This window comes from Chiloscyllium punctatum, chromosome 39 (genome assembly GCF_047496795.1).
Source record: "Chiloscyllium punctatum isolate Juve2018m chromosome 39, sChiPun1.3, whole genome shotgun sequence".
In the NCBI taxonomy this organism is placed as follows: domain Eukaryota; kingdom Metazoa; phylum Chordata; class Chondrichthyes; order Orectolobiformes; family Hemiscylliidae; genus Chiloscyllium; species Chiloscyllium punctatum.
In genome coordinates, this window is record NC_092777.1 from 47389227 (window position 1) to 47413913 (window position 24687).

The following is a 24687-nucleotide window of genomic DNA, read 5'->3' on the forward strand; positions in this document are numbered from 1 at the left end:
ATCCAAATTATTTATATAAATGACAAAAAGTAGTGGATCCAGCACCGATCCTTGTGGCACTCCACTGGTCACAGGCCTCTAGTCTGAAAAACAACCCTCCACCACCACCCTCTGTCTTCTACCTCAGAGCCAGTTCTATATCCAAATGGGTAGTTCCCCCCGTAATCCATGAGATCTAACCTTGCTAACCAGTCTCCCATGAGGAACCCTGTCGAACACCTTACTAAAGTCCACATAGATCACATCTACTGCTCTGCCCTCATCAATCCTCTTTGTTACTTCTTCAAAAAACTCAATCAAGTCTGTGAGACATGATTTCCCATGCACAAAGCCACGTTGACTATTCCTATTCAGTCCTTGCCTTTCCAAATACATGTACATCCTGTCCCTCAGGATTCCCTCCAACGACTTGCCTACCACCAACATCAGGCTCACCGGTCTATAGTTCCCTGGCTTGTCCTGACCACCTTTTATAAAATATTAGCACGTTAGCCAACCTCCAGTCTTCCGGATCCTCATCTGTGACTATCAATGATATAAATATCTCAGCAAGAGGCCCAGCAATCACTTCCCTAGCTTCCCACAGAGTTCTAGAGTACACCTGATCAGGTCCTGGGGATTTATCCACTTTTATGCATTTCAAGACATCCAACACTTCCTCCTCTGTGATATTGACATTTTTCAAGATGTCACCATCTATTTCCTTCCATTCTATATCTTCCATGTTCTTTTCCACAGTAAACAGTGATGCGAAATACTCGTTTAGAATCTCCCCCATCTCCTGCAGCTCCATACAAAGGCTGCTTTGCTGAACTTTGAGGGGCCCTATTCGCTCCCTAGTTACCCCTTCGTCCTTAATGTATTTGTAAAAACCCTCTGGATTCTCCTTAACCCTATTTGCCAAAGCTATCTCCTGATTTCCCTATTAAGTATAATACAACTGCCTTTACACTCTTCTAAGGATTCACTCAGTCTCTCCTGCCTATACCTGACATATGTTTCCATCTTTTTATTAACCAAACCCTCAATTTCTCGCGTCATTCGGCATTCCTTACACCTACTAGCCTTTCCTTTCACCCTAACAGGAATATACTGTCTCTGGACTCTTGTTATCTCATTTCTGAAGGTTTCCCATTTTCCAGCCATTCCTTTACTTGTAAACAACTGCCCCCCAGTCAGCTTTTGAAAGTTCTTGCCTGATACTGTCAAAATTAGCCTTCCTCCAATTTAGCACTTCAACAAATGCTTTATTACCCAGCACCTATGTGACCAGGAGTATGCAGTTGATCAAATATTCCTGTTGATCACGAGGTCCATACAGATGATGTAAAAACACATATTAAGTATTAGGAACATACTGCAAGGGATATACACATCACTGTTTACAGCATAAATCACTGAAATAATAACAAATGAAACTTACTGGCAGGAAGCTTTCTAACTTGCACCCTCAAATGACTACTTGGACATTGTGACGATCGCAATAATATGGTAACCTTCCAGTATTTCAGATTCATAATTTTGATGGTTTATTATGAGTGCCATTTCAAACATCAAAACTAAAAGCAGCAGGCCATTCAGCCCTTCACACCTACTCTGCCTTTTAATATGGTCATGGTTGATCCTCTATGTCAATGTCATTTTCCCACTTTCTCTCCACATCCTTTGATCCTTTAATATCCAAAAATATATCAATCTCTTTCTTGAATATTCTGAGTGGCATAGTGTCCACAGCCTTCTGCGGTAGTGAATTCCAAGGTTGACCACCCTCTGAGTGACGACATGTTTTCTTAACTCAGTCCTGAATGGTCTCCCTATATCCTGCAAATGTGACCCCAGTTCGAGACTCACTAACTGGAAGAAAGATCCTCCAGGCATCTAGTCTATCCAGCCCTATTAGAAGCTCATCCATTTCAATCAGATCCCCTCTCTTTCTTCCAAGTGCTTTGGAACACAGGCCCAGTCTCTCTTCATCTGACAAACCTGCCATCCCCAGTATCAGCCTTGTGAACCATCACTGCACTCCCTCTATAGCACGTATATCCTCTCTGAGATATGGGGACCAAAACTACTCAATACTCCAGGTACAGTCTTACCAAGGCTCTGTATAACTGCAGTAAGACATTATAGATTAATTGGAGTCATACAGTACAGAAGAGACCCTTTGGCCCATTGAGTCAGCACTGACATATCTACTAAATCATCCCTACTTCTGAACTCAAATCTTTTTGATTTGTGTATGTGCAAAACATATGGAAAACAAAAATTCTACCTTCGTTTTGCAGACATAATTTCATCAGCATGCTCGTGATTTATTCGGGTGTGGAATTAACTTCTTGAGGAAGTGGTGGTATATCATCCTTAAAACATTTCAGTACTTCTCCTCGTAATATATGTGGTGACTGTGAGGTGTTCCATAATTGATATCACATGATAACTGCAACAAAACAATGGAAATTTTCGAACTGTACCATCTTATTTTGTCACTGCAAAGGGCTTGTATTTCTTTTTTCTAAAACCAGCAAATGCTAATATACACACACACATATATATTTGATACATTCAAATAATGTAAGAATATTATAAAGACTTATTTACTGAACTTTTTTTATCATAACTTTACATGCAAGTTAGAAGTGAAAATAGGCCGTGGTCCTTCAAGCCTGCTTCTCCATTCACTAAGATCATGGCTGTTTTGTCTGTGTTCCAAATTCCTGTTTTCCATCAATTCTTGACAACTTTTGATTGCCTTGCCCAGTAAGAATCGACCAACCTCCACCTTACAAATAAATAACCCTGCCTCAACCACCTCTGAGGCAAAAGTTCCAAATATGCACACTATCAAAGGGAAAAAAAACCTCATCTCCATTATTAAGGGCAAGTAACAATTCCTAAAATTTTAAAAGAGTTCTGAACTGACCCACAGGAAAAAACATCCTTTCCATTATCTGACTTGACAAGACCATTCATACCTTATACACTTCCATCAAGCCACCCCTCATACTGCTGAAAATAAACCAAGCTCGTCCAATCTTTCCCTATAAGATAAACCACTCATTCCAGGTAGTAATCTAGTAAACCATCTCTGAATCACCTCCAACACATTTACATCCTTCTCAAGTAAGGAGACCAAAATGGCATTGAGTATTCAATAGGTGGTTTCACCAATGCCAGTTTAGACCAGTCTTCTCAACTCCAATTTTTATTTATTTACCATTCTCACTAAATTATGTTCAATGTTTTCACAAATGTGAAATAAGTTATAAAGATGTCACAAAACTGAATGTCATTTGGATACAGTTTCTTCCAACTCAGCGTGCCTATATCAGTGGAATGATTAACTGGAACTCTACTTATGATCATGAATATTTTCCAGTTGTAGAGATTTTTTGTTGCATCATAAAAATAAACTAGCAATAAAAGGCCACTTAAAACTTTCTCTTTCATTTGGGGAGAGACACTGAAGGAGCATGGTTGACCACATAAAAGGTAGAAAGCCAAGAGGCAAATTGTGCCATGGTTAGTTACAATCACAGAGGATGTCATTTGTAACTTTGATGAGGGCCCTTTTTAGTGCTCTGGCAGCATTGGAAAGCTACAGAAATTCAAACAAATTCAAGGACTTATTTAAAGCTGGTGGCAGTCCATTTCCAAGGACAGAGATGTCAAAAGTAGTCTTTCAGAGGATAATGAAAATGGTTTTGAAAACTGATAATACTTGAGGAAGTCAATGTATTTATAATTTTAGCTAGCTTGTCAGTGTCAAATGGGACATTTTGCACAAATGAACGAAAGCAGAAGCTTAGCATCCATGACAACACAAATGCTCTAAACTCTGCATGTAACATTGATACTCATTAAATGCCATCATCACAGCTCCATTCTGTACATTAACCTTAAGCATTTTAATTTCCTATAGTGCCAGAGACAAACTGATGTTGCAAAACATTTTTAAGAAGTTGTTTTTGAACCTTGAATCTGACAATAAGTGCATGCCACTAATTTTCCCTCCACTCGCAATATGGCATTCTCTCCTGTCATACCTTTCCCTGCCACATTGCCAGCATTTCTACCTTTCAGCCCAACAGCAATGGATTGGGAAAATTCAACTCAATGCTTCTATTCATGGGAATTAATGGCCACCAATATAAGAAAGTCACCAAGGAATTAAACAGGTTGTCCAGAAGAAATGTCCTTATCCTTAGCATGGTGAGAACGTGGAACTTGTCATCACACAGAATATTTGAGGTGTCAAACATTAAATTTCATTTATAAGAGGACCTGGATAGCATATAAAGGAGGAGAATGGAGATGAGGCAAATTGAGAGTAAGTTGGTATAAAAGGTAAAGGCTCCATAGTCTTGCTCTCTGTGAGAGAGATGACTGAAGGTAGTTTAACCTGACAGTCACCTCAGGTGAAGGAAAAGGCTGAGGCCCGTCCTTCATGGTAACCTCCGCCGGTGCAGAAGTTGAACCTATATAGTTGGCAGCATCCAGCCAAATTAGCTAACCAACCCCCAGGCTGGGTATAGATGGTAAGCACTAGCATAGACAGTGACTTGATTCTCTGCTGGATATCCTCAATATGGTCAATGTATTAACGGTAGACCAATTGCCCATTGATGTCAGTGCAAAAAGAAGTAAGCTAGGTGTAATGTGTAAAATAGACAACTGATTCACTAATGCTCATCAAGCTATGGCTATAGTTACATTTACCCTGTGGTATCGTTTTGGTCATCTGAAGGATGCAGCTGGGGAAATGGGGTAATGCAAATCTCAGAAGTGTCATCATGCAGGAGGAGGCTATTTGGTCCATTATACCTCACCACCTCATTAAATAAGCATCATTAATGAGTGCCAAGTTCTTGTTTCTTCCCCTTGTACATTAATTTCATCCAAATAATCATCCAATGCCATCCTGAATGTCTCAGTTGAACCTGCCTCCATAACACTTTAGGCATTGTATTCCATACCCTAATTATTTATTGAGTGATTTTGTTTTCTCATATCACCCTTGCTTCTTTTGCAGAAAAATCCCTATCATCCTGTTTTACAATATTATTACATATTATGTTTCATTTGTTACCTATTTTTTCCATGTATTTGTATATTGATACTTTTGCAGTTCTCCGTGACTGATTTGAATGTATCACAGACTCAGCTTATGGTCTGGAACTGTAAATTCCACTTGCTTGCTGTGGCTGCAATAAACTATTTTTAAAATATAAAACATACATTATAGAAAATATTTATTGATGATATCTGAAATGCAAACATTTGTAAAGCCTAATATTATTTAAAGCTGATTAAATAATTTCAGACAGCAACATATTGCAATATTTTATTTCTATAGTTACATTATTTGATGAACATTACAATTTTGTGCAATTTCAATCAAAACACTCTGACAATAAAATAGTTGGAAAAGGCACTTCTGACAGCCTGGTTGGCTGAAGACATTGCTTGAGGTGATAAATTGATATATTTATATATGTTTAAGATATACATATAAAATAATAAAATACATGTTGGACAACATTTTCAAGAGTAACTACTATATAATAAAACCTTTCAAAGTAATAGGATTAAATACCCATACCAAGAAAATTATTAATATTTCTGTCCCATGTGGCATTGTTAATTAGATTAGTTTTGTCGTGCATTTTTCCTTATAACATATTCATTTTGGTTCCCTGAAGACAACTACAATTGGTCGCAGACATACAAGGCTGATTAATGGGGAGAGCTTCTTCAAGGAAGGCATCTTTGCAAGAGGATTTGCAGTAGGTTAAAATCAACTAGGATTTCTTGAAGAAGGGCTTATGCCCGAAACGTCGATTCTCCTGCTCCTTGGATGCTGCCTGACCTGCTGCGCTTTTCCAGCAACACATTTTTCAGCTCTGATCTCCAACATCTGCAGTCCTCACTTTCTCCTGATTAATGGGGATTTTGTTTTAAAAAGATCTTTGTGAATTATAATTACTCCATCTCATGCGTACCGATTTCAGACCGTTCTTCAAATCGTGGTGTCTACAATCACTATCTTCACTCACGAATCTAATCCTGTTTCTCTCAGTCTCATAACTTCTTCTTCTTTTCACTGTGGCTTCCTCGGCTTGAATAAATCTACCAAAACCAAAACAAATCCTTAATTTCTATCAGGGAATGACAGGGTGTGTTAGAACAGGTTGTTGCACATGCACAGTCGAAAGCTCCAGCATGCACTGTGCCCTGCTGAATTCATTCTTTAGGGGGTGAAAATTCTTCTCAGCCATTTTATCAACAAGTTAACACACGTGTGCAGAACAATTTTGTTAAACATCAAGCAGAAATTTGACATCAATATGTTAACTAATGGGCTAAAAATGGAATGCGGGAGAGCTAGAATGTCCTGCTATTTGAGCTGATTACCAATGTCACAGTTTTCATTCAAGGAATGAGGAGTTCCCTGGCTAGGCCAGCAATAATTGCTCATCCTTAATTGCCACATATTCGATCACATTGCTTTGGGTCTGGAGTCACATGAAGTCAGATCAGATAAGGATCACAATTTCCTTCCCTAAAGGTCATTCAGTGAACTAGATGGGCTTTTCCAACAATCAATTCATGGTCATCTTTAGACCATTAATTCCAGGGATTTACTGAATTCAAATTCCACTACCTGCTGTGGCAGGATTCAAATCTGGGTCCCCCGAATAGTAGCCCAGCGATAATAATGTCTATGATATATTCACTGAGAATGGATTGTATACATTAAATACTGCTCAATGAACAGGTGATATAATCTATCATTTTTTTTCAAGGAAAAGTAACTATTTTTTCAATCATCTGTATGCATAGAACCAACGCAATGTCACAATGAATGTCTGGTTGCATAATGCATGACAATATTAATGCATAGAACTTGAAATTATGTTACACACTCTTTACAATCAACCTCCTGATTATCAGCTGCACTGCTATAGGAAAACACCAAGCAAAAGAAAAGGCAAGACAAATCCTCAATTAATTTAAGAGCAAGGATTGTTCTGAGGTACTCCAAGCCATCTTTTGGTCTGTATAGTATCCTACAAAACTCAGCTGGGGCGTAGCCTCTCAGCTGGGGGGTAGCCTCCCAACTGTGCTCACAACTATACAATGTAAATGACCCACCTAGACAAGGAGCTGCAAAACAGTGAAGGGAGATTTTGTTGACTACTAATAGTGAGTCATTGTTATTCTTTCACAGATAAAACCTCGCATATCCATGAAAAATGTTCACTGAAACCATATTGTTAATGTGAACTAAAACACTGATGGTTCGTGTAAGTTCCTTCTTCAAACAAAATAGCATTGATCCAAAACATCATGAATGTGATACATGAGTGGTTAAATGAATAAGTAAAGTGAAAATATTCTGTTAACATTTCAAGTCTCTGACCTAATGTTGTAATGAAAGGTCAAGACCTAAAACAGTAACTGAGACACAGAATGTTGTGGACCCACCAGGAGTTTGCAGAAGGACAGGTGAGGGAACTTAATTGGGCAGGAGGCAAAGCCCTCCATTTCCTCACACTGGGTTAAAGTTTCACCATTAAGTCTCAGAACCTTTCAGGTGGGTTGATTTCCTGACCTCTTCAAAGAATCCCTACAGTGTGGAAGCAGGCCATTCGGCCCATTGAATCCAAAAAGACCCTCCAAAAAGCATCCCACACAGACTCACCCCTCCCTGTAACCTTGCATTTCCCATGGCTAGTTCACCTAGGCTGTAGATCCCCAGTTACTATGGGTAATTTAACATGGCCAATCCACCTAATGTGCACATTTTTAGATTATGGGAGGAAATCAGAGCACCTGGAGGAAACCCATGTAGACATGGGGAGAATTTGCAAACTCCATACAGATAGTCAGCTGAGGGTGAAATCAAACCTGGGTCCTTGGTGCTGAGAGGCAGCAATACTAACCATTGAGCCAATGTGCCACCAATGTGAATCTGTTTTGCATTCATTATCATTATCATGAATACTTAATAGTAGCATAATACCATGAAATTACATTCAGGGCACAATATTGTTAATCAAAAACAGGAAACTCGTGTGTTTACAAACCCAAAAATATATAATAATGTGTGTTTGAAGGGCTAGACTTCTTCCTCCAAGCTCCAGTGAATATAAGCTTCATCACTAACTTGGATCCTTCAGAAACAAGCCATTCCTGGTATAAAGAATGAAGCCTGATAAGGTCAACTATCTTATGAGAAGTCTTAGTCATGTGTAGTTTACCTTCTTATGATTAAGTGCTCCATTACAAGGGATGAAGGCTGACCAGGTCTTTCCTGTTTGTCTAAAGGAGACAGCCACACCAGCTGTTTCCAGCAAACCTGACCAGTAAAGACAAGGAGAGGAGAAATACTGAAAATGAGGGATCACTTTCGAAGGGAATTAGAAGAAAAATGAATAGGGGGTGGCTGGTGAAAGAAAGGTATGGCATGGCCATATAAAAACCAAAAGAACTGCAGATAGCTGGAAATCAGCAACAATAACAATTAGTGGCTATCAGTGAGTGAGATGTGGATATAATGTAGGTGTTCTACACTGGGGTAGTTGGGTGACTGGTTGGCAGAACACCTACGTTCTGTCTGCAAAAACAGACCCTGAGCTTCCAGTTGCCTGCCACTTCAACACACCACCCTGTTCCCTGGCCAACATCTGTCTCGGACGAACTGCAGTGCTCCAGCAAAGCTCAGCAAAAACTGCAAGAACAGCACCTCATTCTCCACTTGAGAATCCTGCAACTCTCTGGATTTACAACTGTGTTCAACAATTTTAGGGTTGGAAGCACCTTCTCCCATGTCCTTGTCCTTACCCCAACTCCCACACGCCAGGCTTTTTTCAGAGAACACCTCTGGGACACCTGGACCAACCAACCCAACCACCCCGTAGCCCAACACTTCAACTCCCCCTCCCACTCCACCAAGGACATGCAGGTCCTTGGACTCCTCCATCGCCAGACCATGGCAACACGACGGTTGGAGGAAGAGCGCCTCATATTCCGCCTGGGAACCCTCCAACCACAAGGGATGAACTCCGATTTCTCCAGTTTCCTCATTTCCCCTCCCCCCACCTTGTCTCAGTCAAATCCCTCAAACTCGGCACCGCCTTCCTAACCTGCAATCTTCTTCCTGACCTCTCCACCCCCACCCCACTCCAGCCTATCACCCTCACCTTGACCTCCCTCCACCTATCACATTCCCAACGCCCCTCCCCCAAGTCCCTCCTCCCTACCTTTTATCTTAGCCTGCTGGACACACTTTCCTCATTCCTGAAGAAGGGCTGATGCCCGAAACGTCGATTCTCCTGTTCCTTTGATGCTGCCTGACCTGCTGCGCTTTTCCAGCAATGCATTTTCAGCTTTGTTATCACATAGTCTGCTATTATACACAACTCATTGTTAGCCACTATTAGTCCCCATTAATAGCTATTCATTCTCCTATACTGATCATTATCAACTCCTCTGTCTGTTCAACTCTTCTCTCTCTTTGCTCTCCATCTCTACCTAACATTTATTCCTTATCCCCACCATATCTTTTACACACAAAAAAAAATTCCTAGCCAGCATCAGTTCTGAGGATGGATCACTGTACTGGAAATGTCAACTCTGATTTCTCTCCACAGATGCTGCCAGACCATAGTTTTTCTAGCAATTTCTGTTTTATTAGGGAGTGGCCTAATGCTTGGTTGACTCAAAGCTTTCTTTTCAAGAGGCATCCAGTCACTGAGAGGTAGAGAGACTGGACTATGTTGATTGGTGAAAGCCAACAATGCAGCTCCACTTGAAGAGTGTAGGACATGTTGTGGAGGAGCCGGTGTTGAACTGGGGTGGACAAAGTTAAAAATCATCAAAGTTGAAAATCAGCTTATCCTGTTGGACTGAAATCTAGTGTTGTGTGATTTTCAACAGTGGAGGTCAACAGTGAATGAGAGTCACAAAGTCACAGGATACACACGTGAGCATAGCCCCTCAGGATAGTCCACAAGAAAATCATGAACAGTCAGAAGTTGTAATAAATTGGACTGGATGAAAGGAATTCAGTACAAAGTGCTTGATTTGCTTCAAGTGTACAGCTTGTACAAAAGGTACACTCAAAGTTCTCCAATGCTGTTCCAACTGCTGGCCTTGGTGACACCACAACAGCTGCTGCTTACTTTCGAGAATCCTATTAACGGTTCTGTCACTGGCTGTTGTTCTCTGTCACATGTGGACCAACAAGGCCCTGTCCTGCTTGAGCCTCCTGGAGGTGCAAGTGCAGTCTCTGGAGGGCTTTAGACCCCTACTGCAACATGGCAAACCCACAGTGTCCCAAGACGACAGTATCTGGTACCTCCTCATTCCCAATGGCACCTATCTCACCCCTTGTGGTGATGGAGTACCTGGAAGGAGGTCAAGGTTTCTCAGGCCCCAGCCAGTGAATGAAAGCATCCAAGCAGATGGAATATCTGGCAGACCCAAAATGGGCCTGTCCACCACCCCGTTCACTGGAGCAGCCACGTACTGGAGGCAACACTTGAATGGAGTCTACCCCTCCTTCCAGTCAACACATGATAGCTGGTCTACCTGCCAGATGCTTGCCTCTGCACCTCCACCATTATTAATAGTGGCAGAGTCCACAGGTTCATCATCACTGGGGCGTGGTAGGGGCAGTTCTCCAGCTGTCAACCGAATGTCAGGGGGCTCTGCCATCTCTCCCTCCTCTGAGATGCGGGATGCATGTCAGTGCTGTGCTCACAAGAATGTGACGCCAAGCCTACTCTAGACAGAAGACCCATGGAGGGGTGCGGCCTGTGTTCACTGGCAAAGAGGGGGGTGGAAGGTGCTTCGAGGCTCCCAGCTGTTCCAGTTGCTGGACAGTGGACAGTGCTGTGACATGCTGCTGGAATTGGACTAATGCTCATGTTATTCTTTGTCCTGGCTTGGGGGGGTGGGGGGGTGTTGAGGTGGGATCCATAGTCTGCAGAGAAAAGCAAAGATTTGTTACTACTATGAGCCTTCACCCTTACTCCTTACTGAGATGTTGCCCCTTCACATGTAACTGAGAGTCACCGCTGGTGACTTTCTCACTGGGTGGCTGTGAATCCAGACTTGGCAAACTCAGGGTTATGGGCTGTCAGCCAAAACCAAAGCAGTACTGACTACTGAGGAGCTTCAACCAAGTAACAACTGCAAGACCATTTCCAATGTGACATTTTTAAAAGAAAATAGTTGTGGGTGTGGCCCACCGGTCTGATTGTGCAGGCTTGAATCCTGTCCTGAAATAACTGAGGGAAAGTTACTGCTTTGAACTCAAAGCAAGCTCAGTGAATGAGAGAGCTTTCCCCCTTGCTGGGGTCCCTCCTACCACCAACTCTCACAAGTCCCCTGTTTCTCAAATGCCTGAGGTTTCACAAAACGTCCCGAGCCACAGTGGGATTGTGATGAGATAAATGTTTGGGTCGGTATCCGATTCCTCCTTCAGCACAGGTCCTGTCTCTGGCCTGACTGTCAGCTCAGCAACCTACCCCCCCAAAAGGAGATGGAAGCTTTCTGTCAGGTGTCACCCGTTGCCCTGCAGTCTGTGCACTCACATTCTGATTGCACATGCTCTTTGCCTGCAGAAGAAGAGAACCATCAAGAGAAATTAGCTAGGATGCATGAAGAATAGACAGGGATGTCACTGCCCAAAGCTGTGACTGCTTATGTGCATTGCTAGTAAGAAGGATGTGGTATGGGAGAAATTAGGTGTTAAGGGTTCTGACTGAAAGGTGATCCAACATTTGAAAAAGGGAATCAGTCAAGCTTCATCTGTTGTGTGGACATGATATGATTGTGAAGTGTTCATACTGAGACACCTTTTGTGTTTATGACCTTGTCCCATGTAAGCTTTGATGAAAAGCTCTCAAATGTGTAGGATCTCCTACTTGTTGAGCTGGTGGTGCGTGAACTGCTGGTTGTTCTAAATCTTTTTTGTTTTGACAGATGTTTGAGAGGCAGTAGCACTGTGCTGCTGCAATGAAGTGACAACTCATTGATTGCATATAAGGCATGTGCTGGAGACACTAGGTACCCAATCTCATCTATGGGATAGTCCTGTGCAGCCATAAGCTTACTTGCTAGCTCACTCTGGGAGGAACAAGAAGCAGTTAATAGACATGGATACATACCACTTCATGTGCAGCAGAACATTGCAATGCTAGATTCAGTTTGTCTTGACAGTTTCACAGGCATTGAGGTCTGCATCTACCTTGTTCCTGGCTACCTTGGATCACTCCAAATGGCCTCTTGTTGCCATCCCTCAGATACCATATATTCTCCCTCTCTCAGACACCCTACAGGAGAACACCTAGAGAATGTCAGTAAAGCATGGGGTGGCATTTGGCAGATCACAGAACACCACTGGTGTGTGCAGAGGGACAAGCAGAGGTTGAGTGATGCTCCTGGGTTGCACAGAGAGTAAAGTGCTGTTGGGGTGCCTTTTAAATAAGGCATCCTGATAATAAGACCCTGGCGGTCTCTGGAACTTCCTGCCTGCCCGCTCATAAAATATGGTACTTTAACCTGGTATTCATATGTAATAAGCTGAGAACAACATAATTGCATGAGCAAATTTAACCTGACATTGAAGGAAAGTTTCTCTTAGTTTTATTCAACAAGGTAAAAACAATGACTGCAGATGCTGGAAACCACATTCTGGATTAGTGGTGCTGGAAGAGCACAGCAGTTCAGGCAGCATCCAAGGAGCAGCGAAATCGACGTTTCGGGCAAAAGCCCTTCATCAGGAATAAAGGCAGTGAGCCTGAAGCGTGGAGAGATAAGCTAGAGGAGGGAGGGGGTGGGGAGAAAGTAGCATAGAGTACAATGGGTGAGTGGGGGAGGAGATGAAGGTGATAGGTCAGGGAGGAGAGGGTGGAAAAGGAGATAGGCAGGTAGGACAAGTCCAGACAAATCATGGGGACAGTGCTGAGCTGAAAGTTAGGAACTAGGGTGAGGTGGGAGAAGGGGAAATGAGGAAACTGTTGAAGTCCACATTGATGCCCTGGGGTTGAAGTGTTCCGAGGCGGAAGATGAGGCGTTCTTCCTCCAGGTGTCTGGTGGTGAGGGAGAGGTGGTGAAGGAGGCCCAGGACCTCCATGTCCTCGGCAGAATGGGAGGGGGAATTGAAATTTGGGCCACGGGGCGGTGTGGTTGATTGGTGCGGGTGTCCGGGAGATGTTCCCTAAAGCGCTCTGCTAGGAGGCGCCCAGTCTTCCCAATGTACAGGAGACCGCATCGGGAGCAACAGATACAATAAATTATATTAGTGGATGTGCAAGTAAAACTTTGATGGATGTGGAAGGCTCCTTTAGGGCCTTGGATAGAGGTGAGGGAGGAGGTGTGGGAGCAGGTTTTACAGTTCCTGCAGTGGCAGGGGAAGGTGCGAGGATGGGAGGGTAGGTTGAAGGGGGGCGTGGATCTGACCAGGTAGTCACGGAGGGAACGGTCTTTGCGGAAGGCGGAAAAGGGTGGGGAGGGAAATATATCCCTGGTGGTGGAGTCTGTTTGGAGGTGGCGGAAATATCGGCGGATGATTTGGTTTTGGTCGGGTGGAAGGTGAGCTCCAGGGGCGTTCTGTCCTTGTTACGGTTGGAGGAGTGGGGTCTGAGGACGGAGGTGCAGGATGTGGACCAGATGCGTTGGAGGGCATCTTTAACCACGTGGGAAGGGAAATTGCAGTCTCTAAAGAAGGAGGCCATCTGGTGTGTTCTGTGGTGGAACTGGTCCTCCTGGGAGCAGATACAGCGGAGGCGGAGGAATTGGGAATACGGGATGGCATTTTTGCAAGAGGTAGGGTGGGAAGAGGTGTAATCCAGGTAGCTGTGGGAATTGGAGGGTTTGTAAAAAATGTCAGTGTCAAGTTGGTCGTCATTAATGGAGATGGAGTGGTCCAGGAAGGGGAGGGAGGTGTCAGAGATGGTCCAGGTAAATTTAAGGTCAGGGTGGAATATGTTGGTGAAGTTGATGAATTGCTCAACCTCCACGCGGGAGCACGAGGTGGCGCCAATGCAGTCATCAATGTAGCGGAGGAAGAGGTGGGGAGTGGTGCCGGTGTAATTACGGAAGATCAACTGTTCTATGTAGCCAACAAAGAGACAGGCATAGCTGGGGCCCATATGTGTGCCCATGGCTACCCCTTTGCTCTGGAGGAAGTGGGAGGATTCAAAGGAGAAATTGTTAAGGGTGAGGACCAGTTCGGCCAAACAAATGAGTGTCGGTGGAAGGGTACATCTTCACCATGGATATCCAATCCCTCTACACCTCCATCCGCCATGACCAGGGCCTCCAAGCCCTCCGTTCTTTCCTCTCCAGACGTCCCCAACAGTACCCTTCCACTGACACTCTCATTCGTTTGGCTGAACGGGTCCTCACCCTTAACAATTTCTTCTTTGAATCCTCCCACTTCCTCCAGACTAAAGGGGTAGCCATGGGCACACGTATGGGCCCCAGCTATGCCTGTCTCTTTGTTGGCTATGTAGAACAGTTGATCTTCTGTAATTACACCGGCATCACTCCCCACCTCTTCCTCCGCTACATTGATGACTACATTGGCGCCACCTCGTGCTCCCGCGAGGAGGTTGAGCAATTCATCAACTTCATCAACACATTCCACCCTGACCTTAAATTTACCTGGACCATCTCTGACACCTCCCTCCCCTTCCTGGACCTCTCCATCTCCATTAATGACGTCTGACTTGACACTGACATTTTTTACAAACCCACCGACTCCCACAGCTACCTGGATTACACCTCTTCCCACCCTACCTCCTGCAAAAATGCCATCCTGTATTCCCAATTCCTCTGCCTCCGCTGTATCTGCTCCCAGGAGGACCAGTTCCATCACAGAACACACCAGATGGCCTCCTTCTTTAGAGACCACAATTTCCCTTCCCGCATGGTTAAAGATACCCTCCACCGCATCTGGTTCACATCCTGCACCTCCGCCCTCAGACCCCACCCCTCCAACCGTAACAAGGACAGAACGCCCCTGGAGCTCACCTTCCACCCTACCAACCTTCGCATAAACCAAATCATCCGCCGACATTTCCGCCACCTCTAAACAGACTCCACCACCAGGGATATATTTCCCTCCCCACCCCTTTCCGCGTTCCGCAAAGACCGTTCCCTCCGTGACTACCTGGTCAGGTCCACACCCCCCTACGACCCACCCTCCCATTCTGGCACTTTCCCCTGCCACTGTAGGAACTGTAAAACCTGCGCCCACACCTCCTCCCTCACCTCTATCCAAGGCCCTAAAGGAGCCTTCCACATCCATCAAAGTTTTACTTGCATATCCACTGATATCATTTATTGTATCCGTTGCTCCTGATGCAGTCTCCTGTACACTGGGAAGACTGGGCGCCTCCTAGCAGAGCGCTTTAGGGAACATCTCCGAGACACCCGCACCAATCAACCACACCGCCCCGTGACCCAACATTTCAACTCCCCCTCCCACTCTGCCGAGGACATGGAGGTCCTGGGCCTCCTTCACCGCCGCTCCTTCACCACCAGACACCTGGAGGAAGAACGCCTCATCTTCCGCCTCGGAACACTTCAACCCCAGGGCATCAATGTGGACTTCAACAGTTTCCTCATTTCCCCTTCTCCCACCTCACCCTAGTTCCTAACTTTCAGCTCAGCACTGTCCCCATGATTTGTCTGGACTTGTCCTACCTGCCTATCTCCTTTTCCACCTATCCACTCCACCCTCTTCTCCCTGACCTTTCACTTTCATCCCCTCCACCACATACCCATTGTACTCTATGCTACTTTCTCCCCACCCCAATCCTCCTATAGCTTATCTCTCCACGCTTCAGGCTCACTGCCTTTATTCCTAATGAAGGGCTTTTGCCTGAAACGTCGATTTTACTGCTCCTTGGATGCTGCCTGAACTGCTGTGCTCTTCCAGCACCACTAATCCAGAATCTCCTAGTTTTATGCCCACTCTTTAGACTCAGAAAACTGTATCGTCTTTCTCTTTTCCCCTCTATGCAGTTGTCATACCTTTTGAGTATTTGCAACATTTTCTGTTTTTATTTCAGACTGGCAGCTCTCACAGTTCTTTGCTTTTGAAAGTATTCTGCATTATTCTTATAACACATCACACTCTACAGTGTAGTACATCTGATTTTGTAATTCATGTTCAAATTACATTGTTGCCTTGTTTTCATTATTGCCTTGATGCTATGAGGTCTAGGTTCCTCAGTTAGCACATCGGTTCTATTCTAACTAGTTGAAAATAAATGGGCTAATGGCAATAGGGTCATACAGCATAGAAACAGACCCTTCTGTCTAACCAGTCCATACTGACCATATTCCCAAACTAAACTAATGCCTGCCTGCAATTGGCCCATATCCCTCCAAACATTTCTTATTAATGTACTTAATGAAATGTCTTTTAAATATTGTAACTGTGGCCACATCCATCACGTCCTCTGGAAGTTCATTCCACATATGTACCATTGTGTAATAAAATTGTACCTCATGTCTTTCTTAAATCTTTCATATCTCACCTTAGATTATGCCTCTTAGTCTTGAAAGTCCCCACCCTAGGGAAAAGACACCTGCCATCCACCTTCTCTATAACTCTCATGATTTAAAACCATTTGTAAAATCAACCCTCAACCTCTTACAGTCCAGTGAAAAATGTCCCAGCCTCTCATTATAACTCCACCCTTTCACTCCTGGCAAATCTCTTCTGAACCTCTCTAGCTTAATAATATCTTTCCTATAAGAGGGTGACCAGATCTACACACAGTATTCCAGAAGGAGTCTCACCAACGTCCTGCACAACCTTAACACAATGTCCCAACTCCCATACTCAAAAGGTTTGAGCAATGAATGCAAGTGTGCTAAATATTTTCTTAACCACCCTATCAAGATGTGATGTAAACATCAAAGAATTATGTATCTGAACCCCTGGGACTCTCTGTTCTATAATATTACCGATTGCCCTACTTTTAATTGTAGTAATAATTTAATAATTAAATTGTGCAAAATAGTCTTAGAGAATGGATTAATAATTCACCAAAAATGCAAATTAAAACCCAGCATCTTGTTTGCTATTCGACATTCTTGTAACCCAAAGATATTGCTACACATAAGCACTTAAATACCGAACAGGAAGTCTGTCCTACAGGCATTGATACAAGCAATGCTTACCTCAAATGAGTCTGAAGAAATTATTCCCTATTGACACAAATGATAGTTGCCTTACAAGCATCATGCCACATTTAAATATTTATCTATTAAATCAGTCCAAGTTCTTTATGGTTTTATTTTATTTTGTGATGTAGTACCATTAATGATATATTTCTTCCTGTAGGTATCTATTTATGTATGAGGTTGAGTTACACAGTCAATTCTTAATTTCTTCTATAAATTTCAGGAGACAAATTATTTGACAAGAAAGGCCTTCAAGAAGGTGGGGGACAGATGATTTGCGTAACTCCCGGCCTCATAAGTATGCTCAAAATAAACTTTCAACCAAATGAAATGAGGATTCTTATCACTGTCTTTTTGAGTAGGAGTCCAGACCATTGCTAGGGACTCACAGAAAGGGGCACATTAGCGTAAGGAGGGGTTGTGGGTTGATGAATGATACCGAGATGTGGAAGAGTGATACCATGTCGGAATATAATGGAAGTATGAGGACTTTAAATTGTCGGTCAGTAAGCCACAGGTGATGGATGAGCAAGGCTTCATAAAGGAAGATATGGACAGAGTTAAGTTTTGAATGAGATGAAGTCTCATGGGTGGGGAATGGGAGATCAACTGGGAAAGAACTGAATAGCTGTGATAAAGGCCTGGATGAAGTTTTCGGTGGGAGATGGACTAAGGGAAAGATAGAGGAGGTTATTGTGACAGAAATTGGTGGTCTTGGTGATGAGGTCCGATACCTAGTTAAAAAATAAACACGATTTGGGAATCAACAACATATTCAAGAATTTTAGAGCGTAAACACAGTTTGGACACCTTACTTCCTTTAAAACACTTATTAAAAGCCACCTCTTCAATCAAGTGTTTGGTTTTGAGACCTAGCATCCTCCTAAGTGACAGTGTCATTTTTAATCCATAATGAAGCATCTTGGCCCAATTTATGTTAGAATGGTGGTAAAATGAATGTAAGTTGTTGTTATAGAGATGGAGCAGTAGTTAGCAAGCACAGAGAAATGGAGGCTATGGATTTTGGCATATGTGGATTGATAACACAGACGTTGGAAGAAAGCAGTACAATACCAGAACAGCGCAAGATATTGCAGGCCAGGTAGCATCCGAGGAGCAGGAGAATCGACGTTTCGGGCAAAAGCCCTTCTTCAGGAATGAGGCTGGTGTGTCAAGTGGGCTGAGATAAAAGGTGGGGGGGTGGGGGGGAATTTTGGAGAGGGGCTGGGAATACGATAGATGGAAGGAGGTGAGGGTGAGGGTGATAGGCCGGAGAGGGGGTGGGACGGAGAGGTTGGGAAGAAGATTGCAGGTCAAGAGGGCGGTGCTGAATCCAGGGGTTGGGACTGAGATAAGGTGGGGGGAGGGGAAATGAGGAAGCTGGAGAAATCTACATTCATCCCGTGTGGTTGGAGGGTTCCTAGGCGGAAGATGAGACGCTCTTCCCCCAGGCGTCGTGTGGCCAGGATCTGGCGATGGAGGAGGCCAAGGACCTGCATATCCTTGGCGGAGTGGGAGGGGGAGTTAAAGTGTTCAGCCACAGGGCGGTTGGGTTGGTTGGTCCAGGTGTCCCAGAGTTGTTCTCTGAAACGTTCCGCAAGTAGGCGCCTACTTTGGTCTCCAGCATCTGCAGTCCTCACTTTCTCCCAGTGCAAGATATTCACAATATCACTGAGCGCGAGGAAGGTCAGTGTGAAGTATAGTGGCAATACAGCCAAGAGGTTAGAATGTGGACCTCATAATAAGATATTTTGGAGAGGCTATGGAGATGTGAAAAAAATTAGAGAAAAATTACCTGAAATGGTAACTTTGCTTCTCTCTCCATAATTGCTCCCAGACTTGCTGGGGATTTCAAGCTTCAGCTTTATGGAATCCACAGTTTGATTTTTAAGCAAAAAAAAATCTGGACTCATTGCAAAGATGGGAACAGAACCTGGTGAACCTGAAGCAAAACTGAGTGGAGCGGGACTATGAGTAAGCAGCAGAGGCAGCTGAGCTGATGGACAAATCTGAGAGATCTTTATACCTGCACACAGAGGCAAGGAAGAATATTTTGATGACATGATTACTAGTAGAGAAAAGAAACTAGCAATTATTTGTGGACTCCAGGATGACGGAGAAATAGTGCATGCCATTGGCCGAGGACAGTGAAAAGTGATTACAGGTATATACAACAGACTGAAGATGAGTCAATCTGGGATGGAGTTCAGTTGGCTGACAAAGTTGGGAGAAATTAATGTTTTTTCATATCAAAGGAAATAGAACATGGATGGATATATTTGAACATATGGACAACTGAAGAAATAATGTGCTAAAGTCTGAGCTTTTAAAAAGAATTAGAAAGTACAGCTGTAGTAGACTGGAAGATACTTCTGTCCCAAGGGGGTAAAGAAATGGAATTGGCATGTGTGATAATTAGTTGCATGTTTTAAATTCTCGATCCAATGTTTGGTTGATTGAGAAATTATTATAAATTTCAAAAAGCGTAACTCATGCCACAGTTGTAGCCATTATTGAGGCAGTCATCTCAGTAACTCTTTTCTGTCCTGATTTGTAAACATAAGGAGCATTGTTTAGTCATAAATACATAAGAAGTGTGATGATTTCTTTAGCGGAAAGGATAAGTCTTCATTCCCCTAACCATGCTGTAATGTTTATCTTTGTGTGAAGAAGAGAACATGTATTTGACAAATTACTATATATATATTTTATATATATATATACACCACCATCCTGATTTGGAAGTATATTGCCATTCCTTCAGTGTTGCTGGGTCAAAATCCTGGAATCCCCTCCTTAAGGGCATTGTGGGTTAACTCACAGCAGGTGGACTGCAGCAGTTCAAGAAGGCAGCTCACCACCCCTTCTCAAGGGCAACAAGGGACAAGCAATAAATGCTGGCCAACTAGCGACACCCACACTCCACTAAAATGAATGAATATCACACATCAGTGTTATCTGAAGAACCAAAAAGAATGACTTTGAAATGATAGGATCACAAACTTTTTAACAACTACCTCAGCATCTTGAAAAATCAAGTGTTAATTTGCCCAACATGCACTGGCAAGTCTAGAAACAAATAGATTTGCTTCAAAGCATTACGTGTTTTAGTGCTTCCAACTACAACTTCACTGATGTCTGACTTTCTCCTCTCTCACAGCATTTACAGGAAGAATTCCCGACACATTCAACGTACTTTTACATTTGCTGCTTCTGTTTGTCTCTCCATCTACAGCATTAATTCAGTCATAAACTATTACGGATAGAAATAGTCACCCAGCAGGTATGTGTATACCCAATGCCCAGTACCAGTGAGGGATATTTAAGAAACAGTGGGGTGGCATTATGCGTAACACAGAGCAACACAAACAGAACAAAACTGACCAAAACAGAAAAGGAATTTGCTTTAATATTTCTTTTTGCTGAGTTCACACTTGCTGAAAAATTCTCTTCGTGGAATCATACAACGATTCAGCACAGAAAGAGGTAACTCAGCTCGTCTAAACTGTAAGAGCTACTCAGGATGTCTCATACCCCTTGCTTTTCCCTGGAGCCCTTCACATTTCTTCACTTCAGATCAATTCCCTTCTGCAATCCACCACTCTAACCACTGATTCATTTTACTTAGTGATAGAGACCAAACTCAATACCATGCCACACCCTTTCTGTCTTTTGGTTCATCGAAATGGCTCGAAGCCCTACTTAGAGCTTTCGTCATTTCTCTGGGACTTTCCTCAGCCAGGACGGGTTCCCAATCACAGAGTAGACAATTCCTCAACTGTACAGCTGCTCCGTGTAACCTGAGTATTTTAGAGAAAATCCCAGTGACAAGTCAGGATTGATTTTTTTTAAATGATCCGCATTAATTTTGCAGAATTGAAGACCTAGTTAAGATTGCACTGAGACTTTACAAGGAGCCACATGTTTCTGAAGTTGAACATTGGTGTCTGAAAGTTCCAGCATTCAATCTTTGTGAAAAGCATTCTAAATTTTGAGGACCTTGAGCACTTAAATATGTTAGTGACCTGCTGTGAACTTCCTATTGCACGCAGAGACAGCAGCTTCATAAAGAGTGAGAGAGTGAACAGGGTCAGCAGCTCCTCAAACTGCGCGATTGTGTGCAGGGAAGCAGTTTCATTGAAGAAAACATTGGACATGTGTGAGAAGGGTAGTGGCAGCATGAGATAAAAACCAATGGCAGAGAGCCCCTTCAATCTGTTTCTGTCAGAGCTGAAGTACACGGTCATGGGGTGATTGTAAGTATTTTGTCTATGCCTTTTTTGATCAGCCAAATGGTTTAAGTCAGCAGATGTTACTGCAGATGAACAATACAGTTAAGACATCCATTTTTAAAATAATGGACAGCTGGGCAGGTGATGCATTGCAGCTGTAGTATGTGGGGACTTGTGGATGCTGATGCGATCCACAGTGACCACATCCGTGGCAATTTTTGGCTGCTTGAGGAACCTCAACACAGAGTTGAACAGCTGGAGTTTCAGCTACAGATACTACAATCCAAGGACTAGAGGGGTACCCGGGCACTGTTTCAGAGGCAGTCATGCCCCTTAGATTATTACATCAAATTTCGTCTGTCATCAGGTTCAGAAGGGTGTGATTGAGAGTGAGGCGGATGTGGGGTTCCTGAATTTAGCTGTGGAGGAGCTTTAGTCAGTGCTCTTGCCCAAAGGTAGAAGGTTTTTGCTCCTGGTATGCATGAGGGTGCAGATTGCAGAGATAAGGAGAAACACGGCCACAGCATCACAGTCCAGAGCATCATTCAACTGGGGAAGAAAACAAGAAATGTAGTACTTAGGGCTATTCTCTGTAGCAAAATCATGGAAGTCTAGAGTGCCTACCTGGCGTCAAGCTTAATGACATTTCTTTTGGTTTGGAGAGAACTTGAAATGGGAGGGGAACGATTCAGGTGAACCTCATAGAAAATGAGTTCCCTGATTGGGGCTGTTAAACTAGTGCAATCAGGGAGCGCTGACAGATTAAAAACAGCATTGTCAGACATCCTGTTCACTCTGAGGGCTGGCTCTTAGGGAGCTGAAACAAGTGTCAAGGACTCTCCATGCGTAAACAAAGGGTGACTTGCTGACAGAACAATGGCCTCAGTGGAGCTATTTCACCAAAACTGTAGATAGGACTAGGAAAGGGATTCTGCTGTAGGCTTTTACGTTACTTACTTACAGTGTGGAAACAGGCCCTTTGGCCCAACAAATCCACACTGACCCGCTGAAGCACAACCCGCCCAGACCCATTCCCCTACATTTACCCCTTCACCTAACACTACAGGCAATTTAGCATGGCCAATTCAGCTAACCTGCACATTTTTGGACTGTGGGAGGAAACCGGAGCATCCGGAGGAAACCCAAGCAGACACTGGGAGAATGTGCAAACTCCAGTCAGTCGCCTGAGGTGGGAATTGAACCTGGGTCTCTGGCGCTGTAAGGCAGCAGTGCTAACCACTATGTCACCGTGCCGCCCACTATGAGCAGTTTGGGATTAAATTAAAAAGTAGAACCACAAAGGTAAAAATGTCCATATTACTACCTGAGCCATGTGAAAATTTGCAAAGGGTAAATAAGATTAGAGATGTACACGCCTCAGGCGACTGACTGTGTGGAGCTTGCACATTCTCCCCGTGTCTGCGTGGGTTTCCTCCGGGTGCTCCGGTTTCCTCCCACAGTCCAAAAATGTGCAGGTGAGGTGAATTGGCCATCCTAAATTGTCCGTAGTGTAGGTAAGGGGTAGACGTAGGGGTATGGGTGGGTTGCGCTTCGGCGGGGCGGTGTGGACTTGTTGGGCCGAAGGGCCTGTTTCCACACTGTAAGTAATCTAATCTAATCTAATCTAATCTAAACTCAAAGATTGCTATGTAGATTACAATTCATGGGAACACTTCAACCCAGAACATCAATATGGACTTCACTAGTTTCCTCATTCCCCCACCCCACTTTACCCCACTTCCAACCTGCCAGCTCAGCATCATCCTCATGACCTGTTCTACCTGCCAATCTTCCTTCCCACCTATCCACTCCACCCTCCTCTCCGATTTATCATCTTTATCCCCACCTACTGCACTCTTAGCTACCTTTTCCCCAGCCCCACCCCCTCCCATTTATCTCTCCACCCTGGAGGTTAACAGCCTCATTCCTGATGAAGGGCTTTTGCCCGAAATGTCGATTTTTCTGCTCCTCAGATGCTGCCTGACCTGCTGTGCTTTTCCAGCACCACTCTAATCTTGACTCTGATCTCCAGCATCTGCAGTCCTCACTTTTGCCTATAATTCATGGGTCCCTGGTACCAGTACTGGGGAAAGAGGGAGCAGTTCCACTGGATTCGGCTTCATTTGAACCATGCTGGGACCCCGGAAAATCATACAAGTAGGGTTGTAGATAGGGCTTTAAACTAATTAGTTTGTGGCATCAGAGGTGAATTTAAGGAAAGTTTAAAAACATTCAAAATAAATGAAAAAGCAGAGGTACAGTGTAGTAAAGAGGTAAATGATAATGTAAGTCCAACAGCAGATATTAAAACGAGAGAATACAACAGTGATAAAAGGTCAAAGCTATGTTTCTTTACCTGAATGCACACAACATTAGTAACAAGATGGATGAGCTGATGGCACAAATAAAAATAAATTAACAAGACTTGATCCTATTACGGCTCAGGTAGCTTTGTTGATTAAGGAAGGAATCCATGCACTTGTGAGTCATGATATAGGAGCAATGGATAGTGATGTGTATGCAGCTATGGTCACTGTATTTGAGAAAAGATATACTGGCATTGGAGGCATTTTAATAGAGGTTCAGTAGGCTGATTACTGGGATGTAGGGGTTGACCCCTCAAGCACAATTAATAGGTTAGGCCTTCAGTCACTAGAGCTTCGAAGAATGACAGGTAATTTTATCAAAAAGAAAAAGATTCTGAGGGCTCCATAGGATAGATTTGGAGAAGATGTTTCCACTAGTGGGGAACATTGGACTAGGGGGTTACAGTTCAGAACAAGTGGACACTCATTTAAGATTGTAAGAAATTTCTTCTCCCAAAAAGGGTGATGAATGTCGGGAATTCTCTACCCCAGAGTGTTCTGGAGGCTAGATTACTGAAAGTGTTTAAAGAGCAAGAAGATAGACTTCGGAAGTATTGAAGAATTGAGGGCTATGAGGAGCTGGCATTAAAGACGATTTGAGGCCTGGGGCTGATCAACCACGATCTTGTTGAAAGACATGCCAGGCTTGAGAGGCCGAGTGGCCTACTCCTCTTATTTTTGATGCGAGTTGCCTTCTGTACAAAGGATTGTCATCAAAGGGATAACTGTAAAGGGAAGAACACTGAGAAACATCCAGCCTTTGTTCATGACAATAGAGGGTGCGAATAGCAGGTCAAAGATAAAGGAGTCAGGAGTAACATGAACAGGCAGGCAAAAATCTTCTTTCCTCAACATGAAGTAGAATTGTGGAACAGATT

The 24687-nt window shown here is 43.6% G+C and overlaps 1 protein-coding gene across 4 annotated transcripts in view; it reads right to left on the reverse strand.

Annotated features, from left to right (window-relative positions):
* Positions 1-5327: 5327 nt before the first annotated feature.
* Positions 5328-24687, reverse strand: part of wipi1 (WD repeat domain, phosphoinositide interacting 1) — a 96790-nt gene continuing 77430 nt past the window's right edge. For all 4 annotated transcript variants that reach the window (XM_072558628.1, XM_072558631.1, XM_072558626.1 and 1 more), the window contains exon 13: positions 5328-6126. In XM_072558628.1, the coding sequence (XP_072414729.1) occupies positions 6079-6126 (48 nt within the window). In that variant the 3' untranslated portion in view covers positions 5328-6078. The remainder of the gene's footprint in view (positions 6127-24687) is intronic.